The sequence below is a fragment of the Simochromis diagramma genome, unplaced genomic scaffold, assembly GCF_900408965.1.
Source record: "Simochromis diagramma unplaced genomic scaffold, fSimDia1.1 OVJJ01000293.1, whole genome shotgun sequence".
Classification (NCBI taxonomy): Eukaryota; Metazoa; Chordata; class Actinopteri; order Cichliformes; family Cichlidae; genus Simochromis; species Simochromis diagramma.
In genome coordinates, this window is record NW_024386801.1 from 19,759,089 (window position 1) to 19,781,573 (window position 22,485).

At 39.0% G+C, this 22,485-nt stretch overlaps 1 protein-coding gene across 4 annotated transcripts in view; it reads left to right on the forward strand.

Moving 5' to 3' along the window:
• Positions 1 to 2,944: 2,944 nt before the first annotated feature.
• The window catches only part of LOC120730200 (pleckstrin homology domain-containing family A member 7-like), a 134,920-nt gene continuing 115,379 nt past the window's right edge, over positions 2,945 to 22,485 (forward strand). For 2 of the 4 annotated variants that reach the window (XM_040026414.1, XM_040026416.1), the window contains exons 1-3: positions 2,946 to 3,144; positions 3,275 to 3,351; positions 3,510 to 3,567. In XM_040026414.1, the coding sequence (XP_039882348.1) occupies positions 3,062 to 3,144; positions 3,275 to 3,351; positions 3,510 to 3,567 (218 nt within the window). In that variant the 5' untranslated portion in view covers positions 2,946 to 3,061. Of the gene's footprint in view, positions 3,145 to 3,274; positions 3,352 to 3,509; positions 3,568 to 22,485 lie in introns of all 4 variants that reach the window. The other 2 variants (XM_040026413.1, XM_040026417.1) reach the window with 2 other exon arrangements.

A 22,485-nucleotide genomic window follows, 5' to 3' on the forward strand; every position in this document is an offset into this window, starting at 1 on the left:
AAGAGACGCTGTACACACGGATCACACTCCCCAAGCGTACTCTACAAACCGGGTCTAGGTACCCTTGCCCCTGGAGGGGGGAACTGCACCCAGACCCAGGTGGTGTTACCCTTTTCCCTGCGGTGGGGAGAGGCAGACCGCCCCGACTCCGCAGCAGCAGGGAGGCCCCACACTCCAGACCGCAGTCAGACGGCCAACTCCTCCTCCTAGCCCCCCCGCTCCAGCAGGTCGCAGAGAATGGGGGTGAGAGAAGACTCCAAACCTCCCTCCACCCGCTCATTGTAGTGTTGATGCATGTGTGTTCTAAGGTGCATTTAAAACCCAGGAGGGCATGGAGCTACCTGCCAGAGAGCAGCAGGTAAGCACATGGTCCCTCCTGCTAGCCCTCAGTGTCTACGTGTATTTAAAATTGAGAGGTGGGCAACGACGCCAGGGGTGAGGTGTACACCCTGATGGTACTTTGGATTCCGTGTATCGTGCCCACCCCCAAGATCCTATATGTATGTGTAATGAGAGTGTGAGTAATGTGAATGTCTAAGTTGTGGGATAAAATTGAGGCAGAGGCAGCCAGAAGGGGACAGAGGAGGGGGGGGGGGGGGGGTAGCCTCCTCTGCACCCTGGTGACATACCCCTGCTCCAAGGTCCTGCATGTGTGGATGGTTGTGGTGGAGCGGGAAGAGGGAGGCAGCTGGAGATAGGGAGGGAAGGAAGGGAGGGGCAAGTGACCCCTCCCTGGGGCCAGCTCCCCCGCTGACCCCAGTAGGCACCCCCATACTCCGCGACCCGCCAGGGAAAGGGGGCCCAGGCCCATCCAGACCGGGGCCCAGTGCAGCAGCGCCTCCCGGCCCCACAGAGCCCGGGACAGTCTTTTCCTGAATTCTGAGAAAAAAGTCAGAATTCTGAGATTGAAGTCAGAATTCTGACTTTTTCATCAAAAAATTTTTTTTTTCAGAATTCTGAGAAAAAAGTCAGAATTCTGAGATTAAAGTCAGAATTCTGACTTTAATCTCAGAATTCTGACTTTTTTCCTCAGAATTCTGAGATTAAAGTCAGAATTCTGAAAAAACAATTTTTTGATGAAAAAGTCAGAATTCTGAGATTAAAGTCAGAATTCTGAAAAAACAATTTTTTGATGAAAAAGTCAGAATTCTGAGAAAAAAGTCAGAATTCTGACTTTAATCTCAGAATTCTGAGAAAAAAAGTCAGAATTCTGAGATTAAAGCTGAACATAACACAAGCAGGACAAGAGACTATCAAAATAAAACAGGAAACTACCACTGAGAGTGCGACATACAGACATAACAAACACAAAGGGAGACAATAAACAGAGACATGACTGGGGAAACAGACAAAGAATACAAAGAAAACAAACACTCAAAACCACTATGAGAAAACTAGAAGACTTCAAACATATTGTGCTCATATTGTGTTGGGCTAGCTATATGCTGAAGTACTGCTACCACGACCTGCAGTCGTTCCGATGTTGTGCATAATAAATAAATAAATAAAAACACCGGCCCACTTTAACCCCTGACTATTCCACACCATTTTGGCTCTTTTATCTATTTTTATGTGACATTCCCTGGTGACTAATAGGTGAACAGGACTTCCTTTCCTGTGTTGCTGTTCAGATCAGTTTGATGTTTAATGGCCTGCATTGACGAAATAATAACTTCCCTCAAATGACTTAAAGCAAAAGTAACAAGTCCATTTTCAAAATGTAAGGAGTAAAAGTACACAGTTGTCTCAAGTACTACTGAAGTAAAGTACAGAGACCTGAACATTCTACTTAAAGCACAGCACTTGAATATATGGCTGTAGAAGGGCAACAAATCAGGCTTTTTTTTCTTTATAAATGTTTCCTGTGGAAAATGTATATTTTATACAGATTTATGGGACCATTTAGTGAAAGACACAAAGATGTCATTGCAAAGATGACTGATGGTTTCTGACTGGACTAGAACTGGTGAAACTGTGAAAATAATAATCGCTTAAAAGTCACAATTTTGAGCTCAGGCTGATTGCTTCTCATACAAGCTTGCAGCACATAAACAGAGCCACAGCCAGGACTATAGACATTAAGTCCAGATTGCTTTGGCAGAGTCTCAACACTCAAAGAAATGGACAAGAATAAACTGTGGTGGAAAATTCCTTTCACTGTAATGCTTTTTTTTTTTTTTTTTTCAATTAAATTTAGCCTAAAATCTGTTTAAACACTGGGTGATATGTTTTGTGACTGTAAATCTAAATGTGTGTCTATGTGAATACACAGACTGAAGTTAACAGGTTTAGAGGTAATGTTTGAGCCTCTGGTCATAATAAATGAAAGGAATAAGCTATCAAATGACAGTTCAGGGTTTAAAGCTTTTCTATCTTTGAATTAATTGGAGCTATGAGTGTAAAAGGAGGCAAGACGGACTGCTGAGTCTGGAAAGCAAACAAAGATATGATTAAGCTTTGAGCTGCCATTTAAATTTAAATTTGTATAATAGGGAATAAAGTAATTGGTTAGAAAGTAACAACCATGAGATAAGAGATAACGAGAAATAACTTGTGTCAGCATAATGTGAAGGTGAGAAAGATTAACAGGGAGTAAGACTTAAAAAATGTGTTAGAGGAGTCTTTACTGAGGTGACAAAAGAGTACAAGGGCAAACTAGTTATAAGAAAAAAGAAGGCAAGAAGCGAGGCGGGGAAACTGAGAAAAACTAAAAAAAAAACCCCTGCAATCTTCACTATATATACACAAACTCAATACATATACATATAAGCCTGGATGCTATATAATACTTCAGCTTCTGTCCGTTTTATATTCAGTTTTATTGCCTATATTGGTAATGTTCAAAACACCAATGCATAAAAAAATCGTTAAACCTGCTTTCCAGAAATTTTGGAGTTAATCTTCATCTGCTTAAAGCAGTAACTGCCTGATCATGTTGATGCTCGGATGTACGGGCTTCCGATGAGTCCCTGAAGGCAGCGCTGGCCCTAGCAGTGATTATTGAGCTCCCGGGAGACTTCATGGAGAGGGAATGAGATGAAATAGGACTTGAAGCCGGATCATGGCGGCGCCTCTCGGGCGGGACACCTTACCTGAACACTGGTCTTACGGTGTCTGCGGGGACGGAAGGGTCTTCTTCATCAAGTGAGTGGGATAACAAACGCTTTATCGCGCTGTCTCTCCCGGTTTAACGGGAGTTGGCGGGGTCTGCCCGGTGTTTTCTTCCCGGCGGTGTAACAGGTGTTTTTCCCTCCTCTCTCTGTCTGTGCTGCAGCGATGAGACACGGACCACTACCTGGCTCCATCCCCGCTCCGGTCAACCTGTAAACTCTGGACACATGATACGCTCAGGTAGCTAGCTAAGCTAGGTCTCCAGGGCAGTTTCACCTGTGCTTATTTCGCATATTTGCTTATTTAACGGTGTTTGTCGCTGCTAACTTCACTATACGGTCCGGGCCCGACAAAGTTTCAAGTGTTACGAACAAGTCTGTTGTCTGGTTTTATTTTAGACCTGCCTTGCGGATGGGAGGAAGGTTTTACGGACGAAGGGGCCAGTTACTTCATAAAGTAAGTTCCTTACAGACCATATACTGCTGCCGTCTCCGTTACTGCTACCTGTGCGTTACTTGAAGTTGCCGTGCAGCTTAATATGGCTCCTGACTCGAACTCCCTGCTACTAGCAGGGATAATGACCGCTGGGACAGTGTGGATTTAAATGGGGTGTGCCTGGGGATAACCTGCTGAACCTCTAATGACCTCACTGCTTTCATTTGTGCTGTGCGTGAGAAGCGGCTATCAGGTGTTTGTCATGTTCTCGCGTTCTGCCTTTTGGTAAAGACCCACACTCACGTGTGTTTGCGAGCTTTTACGAGAGTTAATTTGTCATACAGTGATAAGAGATGATCTCTGGTTAACTTCCTCATATCCCAGAAGTAGTTTGAATTTTCTTTTGCATATTTTAGCTCCTGGATAACCTACAGAGTTTGTGTACTACAGGGCAGCAGATAGTTGTTTAGGCTGATAACCATGTAATAAAGAAATCCTGATGGACATGTGACCTCTTTCAAGATTACCAGTAAGCAGACTTGCAGCTTCTTAATACTAACCCTCTATGATCAGGTTCTACTAACCATTGTATAGAACTGTATGGTTTGGTTGTTGGGCTCACAATATACTATAGATGTGTTATAGAAGGTTTTCCACCATATATCTTTAACTTGAGATTTAAATATAAAGGCATTTAAAATTGGCAGGTTAATGACTCTGGTAATTAGGTCAGTGTTTAATTGACTTGTTAAAGCTATGGGCCAGTGATGGGCTGTGCCCAAGATAAGTACTGTTGTTGTTGTTTGAATGCATTGTTTTGTAAATGCATTCATATCATATTAAAGTTGTATTATAAGTTTAACATAGTCAAATAAATAGACTCCTACAAACAGCTGTAGGAAAGAAACAACTCTCATTGCGTACGTAACAATTAAACCCTTCTGGCAGACTGACTCCTATGTAACACAAGCTGAAGACACATGCATACCTACACCCATGACATAATCGGTATTATCAAGAATTTTACAGTGTAAATATTATACTATGGTTTGCAGGTAATCTTAGTAATCTGATTACTGACTGATTTGATTCTTAATCAGCGGTCTTTTAATAAGCTTTTCCGACCCTACAATTAATTTGTAGGGTCGGAAAAGCTTATTAAAAGTCAGATTATGTGAGAGTCAGGCCCCCTGCTGAGACACAGTCTGTAGTCTTCTCTCGGTATCAGCTGTTCACTGCAGTGTGAGGTATGGTTTCTTTTCTTTTCTTTTTTTTTGGGGGGGGGAATAACAGTGCATGGGTTTTTTTTGGGTGTCAGTGACAGATTTATAAGGAGTAATGACAAACCTTTTTGTTTTTGTCTTTAGTGTCTCAGATGGATTATTCCAGAAACTGACTAACTGTGTATGTGTGTGTATGTATGTGTGTATATATATATATATATAGATAGATAGATAGATAGATAGATAGATAGATAGATAGATAATGATGATAATAATCATCATCATTATCAGAAAAGCAAATCCAGAGTTTTTTCAGATCAAAATTCCCAGAAATACTGATCTACTTGGTTGCACTTTTGAGTTTTTGCTGAAACTGCTTGAGTGAGATTAAAGTTTATTGTCATATGCTGACAATGCTGATAAATTGCACAGTAATACTGAAAGGTGTTTCTTAATTGATAAACACCGTAAATATCAGCATGATCTTAATCAATAAATGTGTGAATTATGGTGGGAGTGTGGATATAAACTCAGTGCATTAGCTGCTAAACATTATTTCTTTACTGCCCTTCGTAATTGTATCCTTATAGAAAAGTGCCAAAAATTGACTGCAGTGAAAACAACAATGAAACTGTTTTACAAAACCTCACAAAAGATGCTCACTGGTTTTTTGTTTTGTTTTGTTTTTTTAGTTGATATCTGATAAGTGAAAAAGATGAATGTCTTGGGGCTGTGTTGTGTTCTGCCTCGTTATCCCTGATGCAGGAGCTTATCTCTGCATCTTCAGTGATGTATGAAATGAAAGCAAAATTCTCACTAGAAAAAAAAAAGCTCTTTTACCCTCCTTTGTCCTCTCAGTGAGGTAAAACTTTAAGATGCAGTTATTTGGCGACTTTAAACTTTAAAAAGATCTTTTTATGAAAAAAAAGTCATAAAAAGAGTTTGGAAATTCAGACCATATCTTTGTTGTAAAGAGTCCAGATCGGTTGAGCAGAATAGTTTTGTGTGTTTGGCAGTGTAATCCAGCAGACAGAGAAGGAAAAACACTTGTTTAGTGCCTGAACAGAAAAGTTTGGGACTTTGGTGGTATTGACTCGGAATTTCACTCTGGGTTTCATTCGAAACGTGAGACTTCAGATTGCAAATGTGAAGACAGGCTGAGACCTACAAGGACTGGACAAATCGTCATGTAAAGGCTTTTTTTCCTACCAACTTTGAGAGGATTGAAAGTCAGGAGGGAATTCAATAAACAGCTGGAACTAGCTGGAATTTTAGCAGTAGACAGAGTTATTGTATGCACTGAGTTTGAGATTGCGTAATTTCAAGATAAAGTTAGAGAAGCAAGACAAAGATGGTTTGGACACGTGCAGAGGAGGGATAGTGCAAATATTGGATATACGATGTGAAATATGGAGCTGTCATGCAGGAGGAAAAGAGGAAGACCACAGAGAAGATTCATGGATGGAGCAAAGGAGGACATGTAGAGGGTTGGTGCAAAAGCAAAACAGTAAAAATGTTTTATTTATCCATCCAGCCATCCCTTTTCCTTCACTTATTCAATTCAGGGTCATGTGGGGTGGGAGCCTATCCCAGCTGCCACAAAGAGAGCAGGGGTAACCCTAAAGAGGTCTCCAGTCTGTTGAATGGCTAACCACCATTTATTACTGATTGTTTATATCTTTGGAAACCTAGTTAGCATTCATGTTTTTTTTCCTCTGTGTAGGTATTTACATAAGCTTCTGTAGGAAGGAAGGTTAACACCTGTTAGAGCGCTCATGGGCCACTCAGTTGTTCAGTAATCAGTGTTTTTAAGGTCCTGAAATGTCCTTAAAACGCCCTCAGGCAGATTTAGTGCTTTACAGTTTCTCTGTGCTGAGAGAATTAAGTGTCATTGCAGATAACAGAGAAAAATGATTGGTTATGTTGCACTTTATGGTTTTCTTTGTGTGGAAGCTCTTTTTTCTTTTTTTCTTTTTTCGGCTTATGTTTAAATACTGTCTGCTTCATTGCAGATCACTATTTGTGGGGTAATTAAAAATCTTGTAAGCCGTGACCGGGGATATACATTTTTGTTGGGATTGTCTAAAAATAATCCTGAATGGGGATATTGAAAATACATAAAATCTGCAGTTACTGTCTTTTTAAAAATATCTAGTCTAGTGTATGTTTTGGTTTTTTTAAATAAAACCTTTTATTTTTGCGACACTTCGATTTAGCTTGGCATAGCGCTCAATCCGTGATGTAATTGGCCATCAAGCTGTTGGCAGGCAGTTGCTTTGTTTGAGATGCATATGGCTTCAAAGTATGTGGTGCAACCACCACCACCACAGCCTTGATGCTTTGCATCGTCTTGATTGTGATGCACCCTCGCATTGCGCCACATATTCTTGAGGAGCCATCTCTGTCTCAACAGTTCGTTTCATACTAGACGTCCTTGTAGCAAAGCTCTCTGCGAGCCTGATGAAGATGCCACGTATTACTCACACTTGGGACGTGGGACTCATGTGGTCGCATGCTCTCCTGTGCACATATACATGTTCACACTCGCATCTCTGAACTCTCTGAAATGAATGTGGGGAGTGGCTTCACTGGTCCATCATCACAAAACAAAACACAAAAAATAGGAGGGTGTCTCTGGGCTTAGTGCGACTGTGCGTTTGTAGAAATGCTAGTTCATTTTTCTGTTGTAGTGGGGATTTGTTGACCTGTTTGATGGTTAAAGACTGCATGATCTTTAGTGTCATTATACAGAGCACAATGAAATTGGGCTTGGATCAGAGATTAAAAACAAACAAACAAACGAACAAAAAAAAACAATCCCCAAACTAAACAGCAACCTAAAAGACAAAAATAGACTTAGCCAGTGTAAAGTGTCAAAGCTTGCAATATCTTAAGGAGTACACATCCCTGTGACGTTTGATTCATTCAGACTGATGGCAACCTGTTGGCAGTCTATCTGTATTTATCTATTAAACAGCAATTATTTGCAAACCTTTGACAAGTCGAACTCCAGCTATTTAGTTTCTGGACAGGTTCCAGAACGTTCTCCAGTCCAGCTTGGAATTGGATATAAATATATAAATTGTAGTACATACAGTCCTGTGAAAAAGTATTTGTTACATTGTTTCAGTTAAAACAAATTTTCTTTAGATAAAGATAACTCATAAAAATGAAAGAAAATACAATTTTAAACATACCTGGAAAAATATGCAAATACAAATGTGGATTAAAAAAACAACAACCAGATTTTAACTCTTGAAAACAAGAAGCCTCCTGCTTTGCTGAAAACTATGTGAACATGTATCTGTAATGTATTTTTTTAAAACTCAATATACCTCGATTGGGATTCAAAGTAGATACGATGCTTTCAGCTCTTTAGGTTAACCGCAGTAGAAATAGTAATTTATAGCATTACATGCACATCATTCTTCAGTGACGCTCAAGCATTCAAGTGAAATAACAATAAGCACATTCCTGAGTCTTTGGGGGGGTCAAGCTTCAGGTATTTCAGGTATTCTTAAGATGATAGAGATACGTCTGGAACAGGAACAAACATTTTAGTTTGTCCTTGTTTTAATTGGCTTATGGATGATATATTTTTTGAACAGAAAAAACCCCATGGAGAATTAATAACACTCTTGACATCTAATATCCTTTCCACGTCAAAGCCATACTATTTATCTAGAGGCCGAATTTATGTAACAGCCCCCCAGGACTCCACTGTTGGAGCCTCATCTATCTGGAAAAATGCTTTTCATGTTTTTATTACTCGCAAAAAGGACGATGCAGCTCCCTCTGTGTATCTGTGCGGATTTTGTTTGGCCACTCCGTGACACTGCTAACAGCTTGTTTTTAAGAAAAACAGCTCAATTTTATTCCTTTCCCCATTACAGCACCTATTATTGATGTCCTGTTTTAAGGTGGACTGGATGTACCGACCAGTTGATTGTATCACATGTAATCTGAAGTCTGCTTGCAGATTTGTGGAGGTGAGGAAACGGGCAGGGTTTGAACATCTTTTTCCAGCTCTGTTCCTGCATTATTTAGATATTTCTGACAGTTTTAACCAAATGCAGTGCTATGAATTCTCTCTTTGGAGAGACTGCGTGAAAGTGTACTCTGTAACCTCTTATAAACCAGTTCTTTTTCATTCATTGTTGTCTATGTGCATAACCTGTGTCTAGCTTGGTGACTGGAGTCACAGTGTGAGCATAGTCACAGGTGAAAATGTTTAATTTTTTTGTCACAGCGACACAAGAACGTGATCGTCTTCAACATATCTGTGCGGCTCCCAGAACTGTTGATGAGCTCACTGTAGACAACAATCAAGAGCCAGATCGTTTGTCTGCCCCTGCTTGGTTACTTCATTTCCGTCTGTCCCCAAACTCGGATACAGTTGTTCTTTGCCTGGACTTACTTTAATAATCCTCTCTTATACTCTCCCCTGGACAAGGGGGATGTAAGTTTGACGAGTTCCTCTGCTGCACACAAGACCCTCTCACGTAACCTCTCTTCGGAAGTTGTCCCGAGGCTGTTTGTTTAAGCATGTTTGAAATATTTCACTGGTTGTACCCCTGTTTTGTGATTTTTCGCCCTCGTAGCTATGTGCATGCACACAGACATGATGTCTGATTCTGTCTTCCCCCGAAGGGCCTACAAACAGATTTTCTTCCCCCTTATTCTGCAGCTACACCCAGCAGGGGGCTCCTGGTACAGGGAGGTGGGGAGCATTGCCAGTCGGGTCCAAGAAGGGATAAAATTCTTGCAGGAAAGGCTGCATGACTATAGCTTCACTGGAGGGGATTGAAAGAAGGCAGGGGGCAGTGAGGAAAACTGAAACCAATGCTATACACACACACAGTGAAACAAAGAAGTAAGTGAGCAGATCTGAGAGATGTCAGATTCCTGTTGGGTAGATCAGCTAGCCCAGTCCTGCAGGCTTCAGTCTTGTCTTTTGCCATTATCCTGGATTTTACTTTATCTGGAAGTAGCTTTTTTCCAACTTGTTAATGTTTTATGTGTTTGTTTGTTTTTTCTATCAAACAAAAATACCAAATGTTTTAGGATGTTTTAGGATTGTAAAGTTTGCAGTCATGGTTTAAAAAAAAAAAAAAAAAAGTTTTACCCATCAGTGCTTCATAATAAATCATGTGGTCCTTAGGAGCTCCTTAAATGACTTGAATCTAACTTCAGACAGAACAAAACACAACAGGTTTTACCATTTCTTTATTTATCTAGGAAGTACAAAGCTAAAATGCTGAAACAGTATGCGAAAAAACTAAGTATACCCCATGATACCGTAGCTTGTAGACCCATCTTCAGGAGCAATAATTTGAATGATTCTGTATAACTTTTAGTCTCTCACATCATTTTGGAGGAACTGTGGCCCACTCTACAGAGTTGCTTCAGTTCATTCAGGTTTGCAAAATCAGATTCTGGGGTAAATTTGCTTGGAAATCCACCTTGGGAAGACTGGCAGCTGTGTTAAATGTTTCCTTGTTTGTGAATAATCTGACCATAGATTGATATTGTTTGGAAGTGGGCTTATAACACTTCTTACATTGATAGGAACCAACAATTCCTTCTCTAAGATCATTGATTACCTCCTGGATACCTGATTGTTTCCTGATTGCTGCCAACACCTCTGCTTTTATAGGGGTAGGTACACTTTGCCAGTTATCGAGTACATTTGTATTAGCAGCACCTGGCTCCCACTTTCTCTCTTAATTCTCATGGAAGCAGTAAATGTGGACTTGGTTTTTCACATACTGCTTCTGCATCTTTGCTCAGTTTTGAAATAATGACCTGGTATAATATGTCATCTTGTTGTTGTTCATCTGAGATTGTATTTACTTAATTTCTAGACCTGCTAAGGACCAGACGATTTATTATCGTTATTTAGATATAACGATATTTTGATATGTAAAATCTGCTACAAATATAAACACTCGAGCTTTGCCTGAACGACCGTGACACCGACACTGAAAAACTAAGGATGCAGGTTGTGATGAGATGATGATCTTCAAAATTGTGTTTGGTTCCTCTGTCATTTGAATTCGGCGTGATTGGCGGGGTAAGCACAATGATAGTATCACGAAGCCGTGACAAAGAGGCTTATCTCAAAGCAGCTTACAATAATGTCGGCAGTATGGATGGCCTTGCAAGACTTAAACACTTTAAGGCTCCGAGTTACATTGGCTGTAGATACCATCGGCACTGCTGCTGAGTAGTTTTTGTCCTGTAATGTTGACTTTGTTAAACCTTCAAACGGTTTGCTGAACAGGTATGCTTTTTTTTTTTTTTTTTTTGTCAGCAGTGTGTGGGTTCCAGTTTTTATCAGTGTCACACATTCAGACCTTCAACCCACCCAGCATGACTGTAGTCATGATGGAAAAAGGGAAAAAGAGCATTTCCATTAAGAGAATACAGTGCTCCTACTCTCTCTCTGCATTGTAAAATAGCCTTGAATTATTATCAAGCAAACAATGAACAGGATGCAATGACAAGATTAGTAATGAGTCACAGCAAAAAAGGTATTTTTGCCTGGAAAGATGGTGTATTATGGATGTAAGCTGGGTGATGTATTAACAAGTGTTTTTCATTTCTCAGACCCTGGGTTTCTGATGAGTGCTTGCACCCTAGGTGAACACGAAGCTGAATGGACCTAAATATAGGTGTTATGTACAGAGAAGGCTTTGCTGTATTAAATCTGAATCCACATGAAAGACCGTTTTGATGTGACTTGAAACGGGTAGTAATACACAGGAAAAGCATGTTTTTCCTCATTTTGATGGAAAATCTTTTTCGAGTTTTTAATAAAACTGAAGAACATAGGGCTGGTTTGTGCTCGCCATCTAGAGCCCTTTGTTCTTAAGTGAAAAAGAGGCTTTGTTTTCTGTGGAGCCCTGGCTAAACCAAAGAATCAACAGTTCTCTGGCAGACAAATAAAGCCTGGAAGAGAAAGCTTTGACAACAGCAGATTTTGTTTTTAATTTTATTGTTTTCATTGGTTGAGAGTGCTGAGCGATTTCTGCTTTTCTTCCTAGAACAGCAGGAAAGTTAAAGATTATTTCATGCAAATGTCAGCCCAAGGACAACATTTATATCTAATGTGGTCTTCACTGGCTTTTTTTTCTGTTCCTAATAGCATTCCCTATAGATATTTACTTCTAACACCTGCTTCTCTACAAAGGACTATTTCTTAACATGTGCCAGGATTATATTGGTTTTCTGACATGCTTTTGCCTCTCAGACTGTCATCTAACACACCTAATATAGACTTAATGTAAATTAGTAACTTCCCAAGGTGTCGAGAGGTAAATAATTCTCTCACCTGCTCTGGGCTTTAGCTTATTTGCTTCTAAATAGCTAAAAGCTGTAGAGGTCACAGTGTTTTTTCTTTGGTATTTGACTAGAACAATGCCAGTTTTATGTATATGACAGTTTTAAGCAGCACCTAGTTCATTTTGACCATGCTCTTTTTTTATGCATTAAAAAATCCCAAATCTCCCTGTGCAAGAATGTTGGCTCTGGAGTGGAGCAAATATTTGATGTTTGCTCGCCTCATAAGGTGGGAGAGATTTTTATAGGATGAGGATGTTTGTAGTGAATGACTTTGGAAACAAGATGAGTGCATTTTCATCAGAATTTAGAAGCCTTCCCATGAGATGGCATCTGCTCAGGCTGCTCCTATTACCTTTTCCTTTTCTTTCACGGTTTCCCCCAGGCTCTGCTTTTCACATACACGGTATCTTGATGTTTCAGTAGCTGATTTTGGTCAGTGTCTTACCTATTCTCTGTTCCTCTTACCTTCAGTTGCTGATCACCACTCTTTGTTATCAATGTGAGAATTGTGAAGAGTTATTTCAGTCCTGAAAGCCTTGCCAAGGGATCTAATACACTGCTTTTTGTCATGACTATAGTATAAAAAAGTAAATGTTCTGATAAGCAAGTCTTCACAGAAGTCCACCTAATGAAAATACTTTTCTGGTATTGTTGTACAAATTCTATATAAATTGGATGAGTCAAGCATCCAGTCATCACTTATTCAGTATTGCTAATATTGCACCAGGTTTTGACAATTACGCCTCATTTCATTTTGGACATTTTTAGCTAATGCGCCCAAAAAAACCGATGAGCCATTCCCTTAAATTCTTCCTTCAACCAAGGTTTTAGGGACTGTGGGTGGAAAAATGCACCCGTCTAAATAAGGTTTCTCAAATGATTCCAATTTAGTTATTTGAAGTAATTTGCTAATGAAAGCTTAAGTTAAAATAAAGACGTTTCTGATCAAAAAAAGTAAGATCAAAAAATGAGATTTAAAACTTTGAACTGCAGATGGAGGTATCAATGAAAAGACGCAAGATGAGTCAGTGTTTATATCTGACTCACTTTATTCATCCTGAAAACCCACAGAGATTCAGACAGCATCTCCACTGGCTAATGATTTGAAAAAAAGCTCTCTGTGTGTTTGTGCTTAATCACATTCTTTCACTGGTTCGTAATACTGGAGAAACTCTTAACTCTGACCAACTTGAAAGACTTCTTTGATCCTTTTAGACTCATTTTATACTTATTGCAACCTGCACTTTGATAAAAGTGTTTATGTCTTTGCACTCACAAAGCACTGTTTTCAAATGTCGGTGTTACAGGATGTTAAGTGTACATGACCTGCAAAGATGAGATTGACATATTACTTTGTGCAACACTGAATAAAGACAATAGCACATCAAAATTTAACAGATATTTGTGACCTTTAATTTGCATGGTACACTTGTTTCTCTGCAGTTTCTTCTGGAATTACATTTTCACATTATGAATAAATTCCTTTGTATCAAACCATACCTAAAACTTATTTTAAAGACCTTTGTAAAAGGTTGTTATCTAATGTGTATGGATGAACATATATGAAAACTGATTTATTTCCTTTGTATCTAATGAGCTTTAAATCATGAGAATAGTACAGCATCTACAGAAAAGAGACATGTATGTGCTGCTTTATATAGAGATTAGAGGGATAACTGCCCAGCTCACTGTTTTTTACCCACTGGTTTTTAGTGTGGATTAAACAAGTGAAACCCAATATGTTAATTACTGGGCTTTAAATGTGGCAGTGATAGGCCCTCATCAAACTCACAGCATTTTAGATTTTTTGCTCTTAACTATAATTTATGCGTTTCCTCAACCCATTGTTGTGTCAAACAGACTCCACAATCCACATACTGGCACTTTCTTCAAGGAGTAGTTTTCCTGACAGTGCACCTTCAGTATTCTTAGGGGACTCTTCTCTTCTTTTCCTCTTCTTTTGTCTTTCTCTTTGGGAAAGACCTTAGTCTTTAGGGTCATTTCTGTGTGTGTGTGTGTGTGTGTGTGTGTGTGTGTGTGTGTGTGTGTGTGTGTGTGTGTGTAACACCATCTTTGGAGTTGGTCTGAAAATGGATCTCTTGAATATTTAACCTTGCCCTGAGGCTTTGGTATTAATCCACAGACTCTTACAGAGAATCTGAGTACAGCACTGATCTGGCAGGCTGATATGTGTTTTATTGTGACATTTAATGGGAATATGATGGATAAGATGTAAAAACAAAGCAGGATGACAAGCTGCACTTAAAATTTCTGTGCAGCTTTTTGTGTGCTTTTCATTTCATACATATGCTGACAAACAGAGAAAGGGGTCTGGTATTGGATAAATAGCCACAGGCACCCAAAAAAGTTATTAAAATGATTAAGAGGCTTACAGCTGTAAAATGATTATGTGCATGTGAACAATTTTAAAATGACTGCTCCAAATTGTCCTTCATTTTAAAAGGGATTGCGATCCAAAACATGACTACACATTATAATACTTTTGGTAATTGCAGATCTTCTCTGAACTCTTAATGACAAAGTGTCCTGTTGTGATCATTTACAAAGTCCAGAATGTTCTGAACACACTTGACTTTTGACTGGTGCCTTTTTCATTTGTCTTAATCAGTGTGTAGGGGTACAAAGTTCAAAATGAGTTTTTTTGTTTTTTTCTATTATGAAAAGGAAATGCAAAAAAAGAACCATTTAAACATTCATAAACTCACATACGATCTATTGAAATGTCAGCCACGTCTGATTTCCTGCCTTTTGAAAGATGAGAGCGCAGTTATGTCTGTCATTTCCCGCCACTGTACTCAACAGCTATTTTTCATATCAGAGAACATTAACCTCTTGCTGTTTCCCCTTTTGCACAGTCAATCTAAATTTTTATTTGAGCTTGAAAAATGAACTTTAACACTGTTAACAGTAGGGATTGGACTCCAGAACCGGTTCTTGTAGAAAACTGGTGTCTGGTAGTCTAGTTTGTTTGAATTGTTAGTCTGCCTGCGCATCGATCCAGCTTCTTGCGTTTGCACTGCAGTCAGCTAATTTCAGTTGACGTGTCAGAGGAGAGAAATGGCGACGGAGTCTGTGGCATGGATATGGACGTTTATTTTTATTGCATAAAAGGATGAGATAAATGGTAAAGTGCAAATTGCATCCAGAAAACAAACGACTGCTTTATTCTGGTAACACAGCTTCGGTTTTTTGCAAGCATCTGTACAGGCAGCATGCTAACGCTAAGCTAGCCAAGAACCCTTTTTCCTTTACTTCATTACTTCATTTCGAGTAATGAAGTAATGTACTGCATTACTTTTAAGAAAGGTGTTCTGTGTAATATCTGTAATAATGATGTTTTAAAGTAACAACTCCAACAGTGATCACAACAAAGAGGGGAAATACCACAACAAACATGCCATCATGATCTTGGTTCGAGGGGTGGCTCAGTCTATGAAATCAACCATTCAATACCAATACCCTTAAACATACTATGCTTTGTCTAAATGAGACTGTAATTTATAGAATGAACAACAAGTTGTGCTAAAGTCAGTATTTTAGCAGTCAGTATAAAACTATATATTGAGGTCATATGTTAGTTTGTGTATTGATAATTTTCTATACACAATCTTTTTGCTGTTATACTTTGCAGACTCTAAGAAGAATGCAGCATCAGGGCATAATTTTTCATGTCTGGAGGCTACACCCATCTTCTATACAAAGTATATGGTTTGCTTTGTATCAGGTTGCATTATTTTAAAAAGCAACTTAAAAAGACAGGGTCTTTGATTTGGTTACTTTCCTTTGGCTGTGTAGTACATCAGCCTTGGCTTTTTCTGTTACAGAGCTGCTTTGCCAATAGTAGACTTCATGAAATAAATCCTTTGATTTTACACTACCTGAATTTTAAGATGTGCTAATTATTGTTTACATCAGTGAAGTGTTCTTGGGCCTGTGGCCTTGAATGATTGTTGGAACCTCTCCTAATCCCAGGATCTTCATAAATTGAAGTCACCTTGGCTTTGGGTAACATTGATTTTTCCCTTCTTTTCCCTTGTATTTTTTTCTGCATCCTTTGATTTTTTTTTTTTTTTTTTTTTTCCCCCATTTAATTTTTCTGTTTTGCCTGCTCCTGAAAATAGCAGGTGTGGAACACTAGCAAGCCACACTATGACGAACAATAGATAACGCAGTCATGGCAGTGAACAACAAGTCAACATGATCTCTCTTAGGCAGGTGATTCTAGGTGAGGAAACCAAAAAACAACAATAATTTTTATGTCTTGACTGTATTTGCTTCTCTTACACATGCGAGTAACTTCACTTATTTACTCGGATGTGTATTGATTTGCACGGCAGTGATCCAAGTGAAAGGCATTGTTGCTGTATAGAAATATCTTATTTATTTATTTTTTTTGTCATAATTTAATAAACAATAATGTCCATTATCTTTGAGTAAATAAACCCAGTTAACTAGGAAAGGTATTTTTTTGTTACAACACTAAAAAGGATGTTGTTGGGGTGTTTGTAGGAGGGAGGATGAGTTTGAAGGACAGACATGTATTTTAAGAAGTTGTGGAAGAGAGGGGAGTTGACTGCACAAAGAGTATTTTGTGGTTGTTTAACAGCTGTTTGGTGAATTGCTACTAATATGTAGCAATATATATAAATACATTGTGAGCTAAAATTTTGGCACTCAATGGCATAGCAAAGCAGATCTATCGTCCATAAAAAGAAACGGCAAAAGATCCTCAGCTTTTAGAGTCTGAAAGTGGACAATAAAGGACAAGAAAGATGTGTTGTTGTTTTTAAAAAAAGGCAGAATTCTAATACCTTGTACTCAACACAGACTAGAAAGAGTCTGTTTTTATTTTCTCTAAAGGTCTACAAAAGATTGTGCTATAATAAACTGATAAACTTCAGACATGGAAAAAAATGCATGAAATGTAGAGCCTACAAATGGAAACATGGAGCCAAATCTTATTGCAACTGTTGAATTTCTCCGCATGAGAAGCCCACACATCGCTGCAGCGTAGGACTGACTTGTCTCACTCTTTTCTACATGACTGTTGTCTATGAAGAAAAAGCAAAGCTCGGGACTGGAAAGTGTGGGGCGCCCATCTGTGTTCCTCACTGAGCAAACGAGGACAGACACAAAGGAGGGATTGAAGGTCTCAGATGGAAACAGTGAGAGAGAGTAACAACAAGATGCTTGATACAATGTTGTGGCCCTTAAAGTCTGGCTAGCTGTGGGAGACAGTAACACTTCTGTCAGAATAAGGAGGAGGGCAAAGTTGCCTGGGGCAGGCCACCAAAACATTTGCAATGTAGCCTGGAGAGAGAAATCATCTGACGCGTACTAGGGTGGTCAGAAATGGGGAGTGGACAGAGAGAGGACTGGTGACACTGGACAGGACAATAGTAGTAAGATGCTTACAGCTGACATGGTGGGAAGCAAATCAGGAACCCGTAGGAGATATCAGTAAGAGTTGAACCACCTAGTCATTAAACAAAGAAGTGTTTTGCTGTCGAAGGATGGGTGCCTGCTGCAGTCGTGACCCCACACGGGAGATCGGTCAAGAGCTGGTTCCTATCAAACGTCATGCCGTCTGGCCAAGGGCAGCCAAGGTAGTCACTAACCTCGATGACCATGAATTCTCCACGTGGGATCTCACGTGTCACACAAGGTAAGCCTTCGTACATTATTGTTTCTCAACACACCAGAGTGAGGCACTGACCTCTGCAGAGGTGCTGTTACTGTGGTCCTATATTAAAGTTCTTTCTTGTGCCAGTTTTTGTTTTTTTTTGCTATTCCTCAGGAACATGAAGTGCATTATAGCTCATTAACGTCTTTGTTTCTGGAAAACAACAGTTCCCTTCGGTACAGTATATTGCCCTGCTGGCACATAATGAAACACGTTGAGTGTGGTGGTGGTTGTCAGTTTTATGGGATTGTAATGTTATACAAGAGGCATAAAAGAAGGCACAGACGCACTGAGCAAGTTGTGGGTGTGTCTACTGGCAAGCTTTAATGTGGCTTCAAACTGACAAACAGCTGAAGATGCACACAATGCTGCATGAGTGTAGTCATAACGCACAAGTTGTTGCTGTGTCTGGCATGACAGTGTTTTACTGTATGCACACAAACAGACAGATCGTCAGCTGAATGTTAACATAAGATTAATTCAGCTTGAGGTGTGTGAGAGCTTTAGTGGGATACTCAGCACTTTCCTTACTCTCAGTCAGCTGGTAGATCATAAAGAGGCCTTGGCACAAGGACAAGGCTGAGGAAACAAGGATGACACGGGAGGGTGATTTGTCCTAGAGATCATTGACTGTATCTTTATTAATCTCCCATTGTCTTTCACATACCTAAATCAAGACAGAACCTGTCACCAGTTTGGCAAAAAACCAAGGAGGGTGTTGGCTAAATCTGCTTTTCAATGGGAAAGAAATGCCTTCAGTTAAAAATGGAGTTGTGCTTTACAGCGTAGCAGCTAGAAAAGAAGATATGACCAATAGAATTTAAACATGCTACGATGTATCCGCTAGTCAAAATACAGATTTCTGGATTCAAGTCAAGTCAGCAGTAAATTGAGTAAATAATGTCCAGTGTAAACACTGGAGTGCCTATAGACACGCAAAAGAAAAATGAATGAATAAAATAAAACTGGGGTTTTAATTTAAAACTTTGAGGTTAGTGGAGAAGACATCACCCCATCTTTAAAGCTGGAATAAAATTCAACATTATAAGGTTCATCAAGTTATAGTTTAAGCCATCTGTGAAGTTTTCAAGCTGTTTTTTACATTTTAAATCCAGCTTGCAATACCATGAAACACAGAAACAAACATCTTGTGTAGAAGAGGGAGAAAGTTGCCTCATTTTATCCTGGAGGCATTCAGAAGATGAACCTACCCACAGAAACCCAGAGCATAACCAACAAGAAGTGCACAAGACCAAATACTTGTATATGAAGGATTCATATAAGCTCTAGAAATGCTGTAAACCTTCCACCCTAACCATATGGTAATGGGGGCAACTCTTAAAATTGCCAAAAACAGATAAATAAATACACGTGTAGACATTTGAGAAAGTGGCCATAGTGATCACTTGATTTATGTTTGTTGCCTTAGTTGCTAGATTCAGGTCCTAATCAGTATAGCATGATGATAATTTTGTAATTTATGGTTCAGTTTCAAGTAAACAGACAAAGCAGTGTATGGTTTAGAGGGTTATTACACTGCGACTGACAAATGTCCACAATGGAACCAGTGTATGACATTGTCCATATTTTATAGAAACAATATAGAAATATTTAGGGAAAACTCTTTATAGAACTACAAAAGTGCTTTACATCAGCTATCTGCCAGGCGCTGTTCTTTAATTCTCTGATTTCGTAGTTAAAATGTACAAATATGAAATATCCGTGCATATATGGAAATCAGCAGCACTGAGTGTATTATCAGTCAGCCACAGCTGACAGCACAGAACATGAGTGTTTCGTGTTTGACATTGGAAACACTTTGTTCTCTGTGTGTTTCTCCCTGCACTGGTAGTGGGAGTAGCTCTCTGGAGGCATCTAATGCTTTTAGCTTTAATGTCTGTTATGGGTGGAGAGCTGTTGCTTTTGTATCTGGAGATGTAGTCAATTATTCAGGAGGAGGATTTAGTTACTAAATGCTCTTTTAAGATGACACATTTAATTATCACTAAAAACAACTAATAATGGGAAGGACTTGCTTTACTATTTCTCCCATTCTCCACACCTTTAAAAAAGGTCTCTGACTCACTTGCTGTATTAATATTGATCCAATCATGAGAGTAATGGCAAGCGGCTGCCACCAAGTTTCCCTGAAGAGTTTAGCCTGGTTAGATGTCAGATTTGTTTGTGCACCCACTCCAAGGACTGAACAAAGTCCCTTCTGTAGTTTGTTTCAAGGATGGGTGGTGGTGAGATCCTTTGGTAGATAAAGACTGAAGAGATTAAAGAGTAATAAAAAGATGACTCGACAGTTTAAAAAAAGAAAAGAAAAGACGGTTCAGAGTTTGCGGAATAATGGATGTGTTTCAGACTTACTTAAAAATTAGTAGAGTACATATATATTTTTATCCCGCTTTAAAAGGTTATCAATTTATCTTTTAGATATTTGTACCAGCTCTGTCTCGCTGTGGCTTTTTCAGTTATGATAGAAAGAAAAGTGCTGATGGTTTTGTTATTGCTAATGCTTGATGCTTTGTCCCTGACTGAAATATCTTAACAGCTGTCAGATGAATTGCCTTGAAATTTTAAACAGGCATCAGATGTCTGAATGACATTCCCATTAGCCCCAATGTTTTCTTTTTTCTGCTTTTTTCTACAAAGGCTAGCAAGCTAAAATACATCAATATGAAACCATTTTATATCTATATTTTTATGCCTCTGAGCCAGCAACAGCTGTATATAGAGGAAATATATTAGGTTGTCCTTCCATTTCTCATTAACATGATATCCAGGTTGCATGCTGTAAATTTTATTTTTGAGTGTATATACACGTTTAACTTTCAACATTTTAATAGTAATCAGTAATAAATGCATAGAAAATATCAGAAAACTTTACATTAGCTGACTCGCAATCAACCATATAAGCCCTACAACTCTAGAACTGTATACCTCTTCTTTGTTAACTCTCCACGAAATCCAGTTCCCAAAGGCACCCCTGAAAATGTATTGAATTTATTCCTCCTATGTCAAAAAAATCTAAGTTCCTGTTTAGTAGTCACTCATCATTAATAACTTGAGTTAGAGTAAACGTTATGATGTAACAAACTATGACAATTGGAAACCAACTTAATTAATATTAAAACAAGTTTCAAGACGCAGTCTTCAGATCCCCGTATTCATCCATTATTAGCTTCCTTGTGAAAGGGTAGCAGTCTCATGAATGCAGGCTTTTGCTTCTTTTGGTATACCAAAAATCTGTGCTCTGTCTTTGTGGGTCTTTAGTAGTGTAATAGGGATGAGAATGCTGCATGACATTGAGCTTCCATCAGAGATTTGTGCTTTTTGTGCACTCCTGCCACCATGATGAGGTAGAAATATGCTGGTACCCCTGCAGAGAATTTGTTTTTCCAGCTCCAGCTGCTCTTAACACAGCCACATTGTCTTTGTTTTTCAAAATCTCAATCCTTGTCCTTGGGGCTGCATTGGGCTCTTGTTTCTGTCCAAACAACTGGCTATTCATATTATAAAGTTATATTTTGTAAGACTCAGCAACTTCGAAGTCCTTTTTTAAAGAAGCTGAAATCTCAATTTTCTTACTCTGGTATGTTAACCAGCCTCTAGCACTTAGTTCTAATATTTCTATATATATATATTTCTATATATATATATATGATTGCTTTTGATTGCAGACTCTTTATGCAAACTTTTGGACAATAAAAAGTCGTCATGGCTTGTGTGTCACAGTAGAGGTGCTCTTACTATGGGCCACTTTATTCTCAGGCAGTATTTCTGCTCTGCATCTACTTTGACCCCGTACCTGAAAATATTTTGCACCTTTAGAGATGAACTTTATGGCTTGAAAACCTCTATAATTAGCAACATTTAAGTATCTGTCTGCTTCTGTATGCTCTAAACTATTGACCTTCACAGTATGACTCTCTGTCATTTCCTTCCAATTGTTTGGAAATGACAGAAAGTTTAGCAAGTTGACAATTTACCCATTTCTTTTCTTTTTCTTTTTTAAGGCTTAGTTTAGCCTTTGTTCATGCATAACTCTCCACACTCGGTCTTACAAAATTGCATTTTGAATGCCTCATTTAAACCACCACCATATATTACACAGGTTCATTATAGCGAACACTGAGTGGTGGTTAAAAAAGAACACCTTATGCTAGATGTATTTTAATGAACAGAGAATAAAACAATTGTTTTAGATACCTTTGATTTGCCAACATATGGGTATACCTTTTTTATATAATATATAAAAAGTCCCCATCTAACCCCTGTGGGTGGTCTTTATCCTTCAAGCTTGGGTAGTCTACCAGAGGCCTGGGAGCTTGAGGGTTCTGTGCAGAAGGACTGCGCTCTTTTGGACAAAGATCTTGGATGTTGATCCTGTGATCTACTGGAACCACTGTTCTAGCTTGGGGGTCACTGAGTGCTCCGAATACCACTGGGACAACTGTTGCCTTCATCCTCCACATCTTCTCCTCTCTCAGGCTTTGGTACTTCTCTAGCTTCCTGATGTTGATATCACTCGGTATAGCTACATCTATCACTGTGGCTGTCTTCCTCTGCTTGTCCATCACTACTATGTCTATCTCCAGTTTTTCTTTATCTGAAAGTCTCACAGGATCTTAGCTCGGTCATGCTCAATCACCCACCCATTTT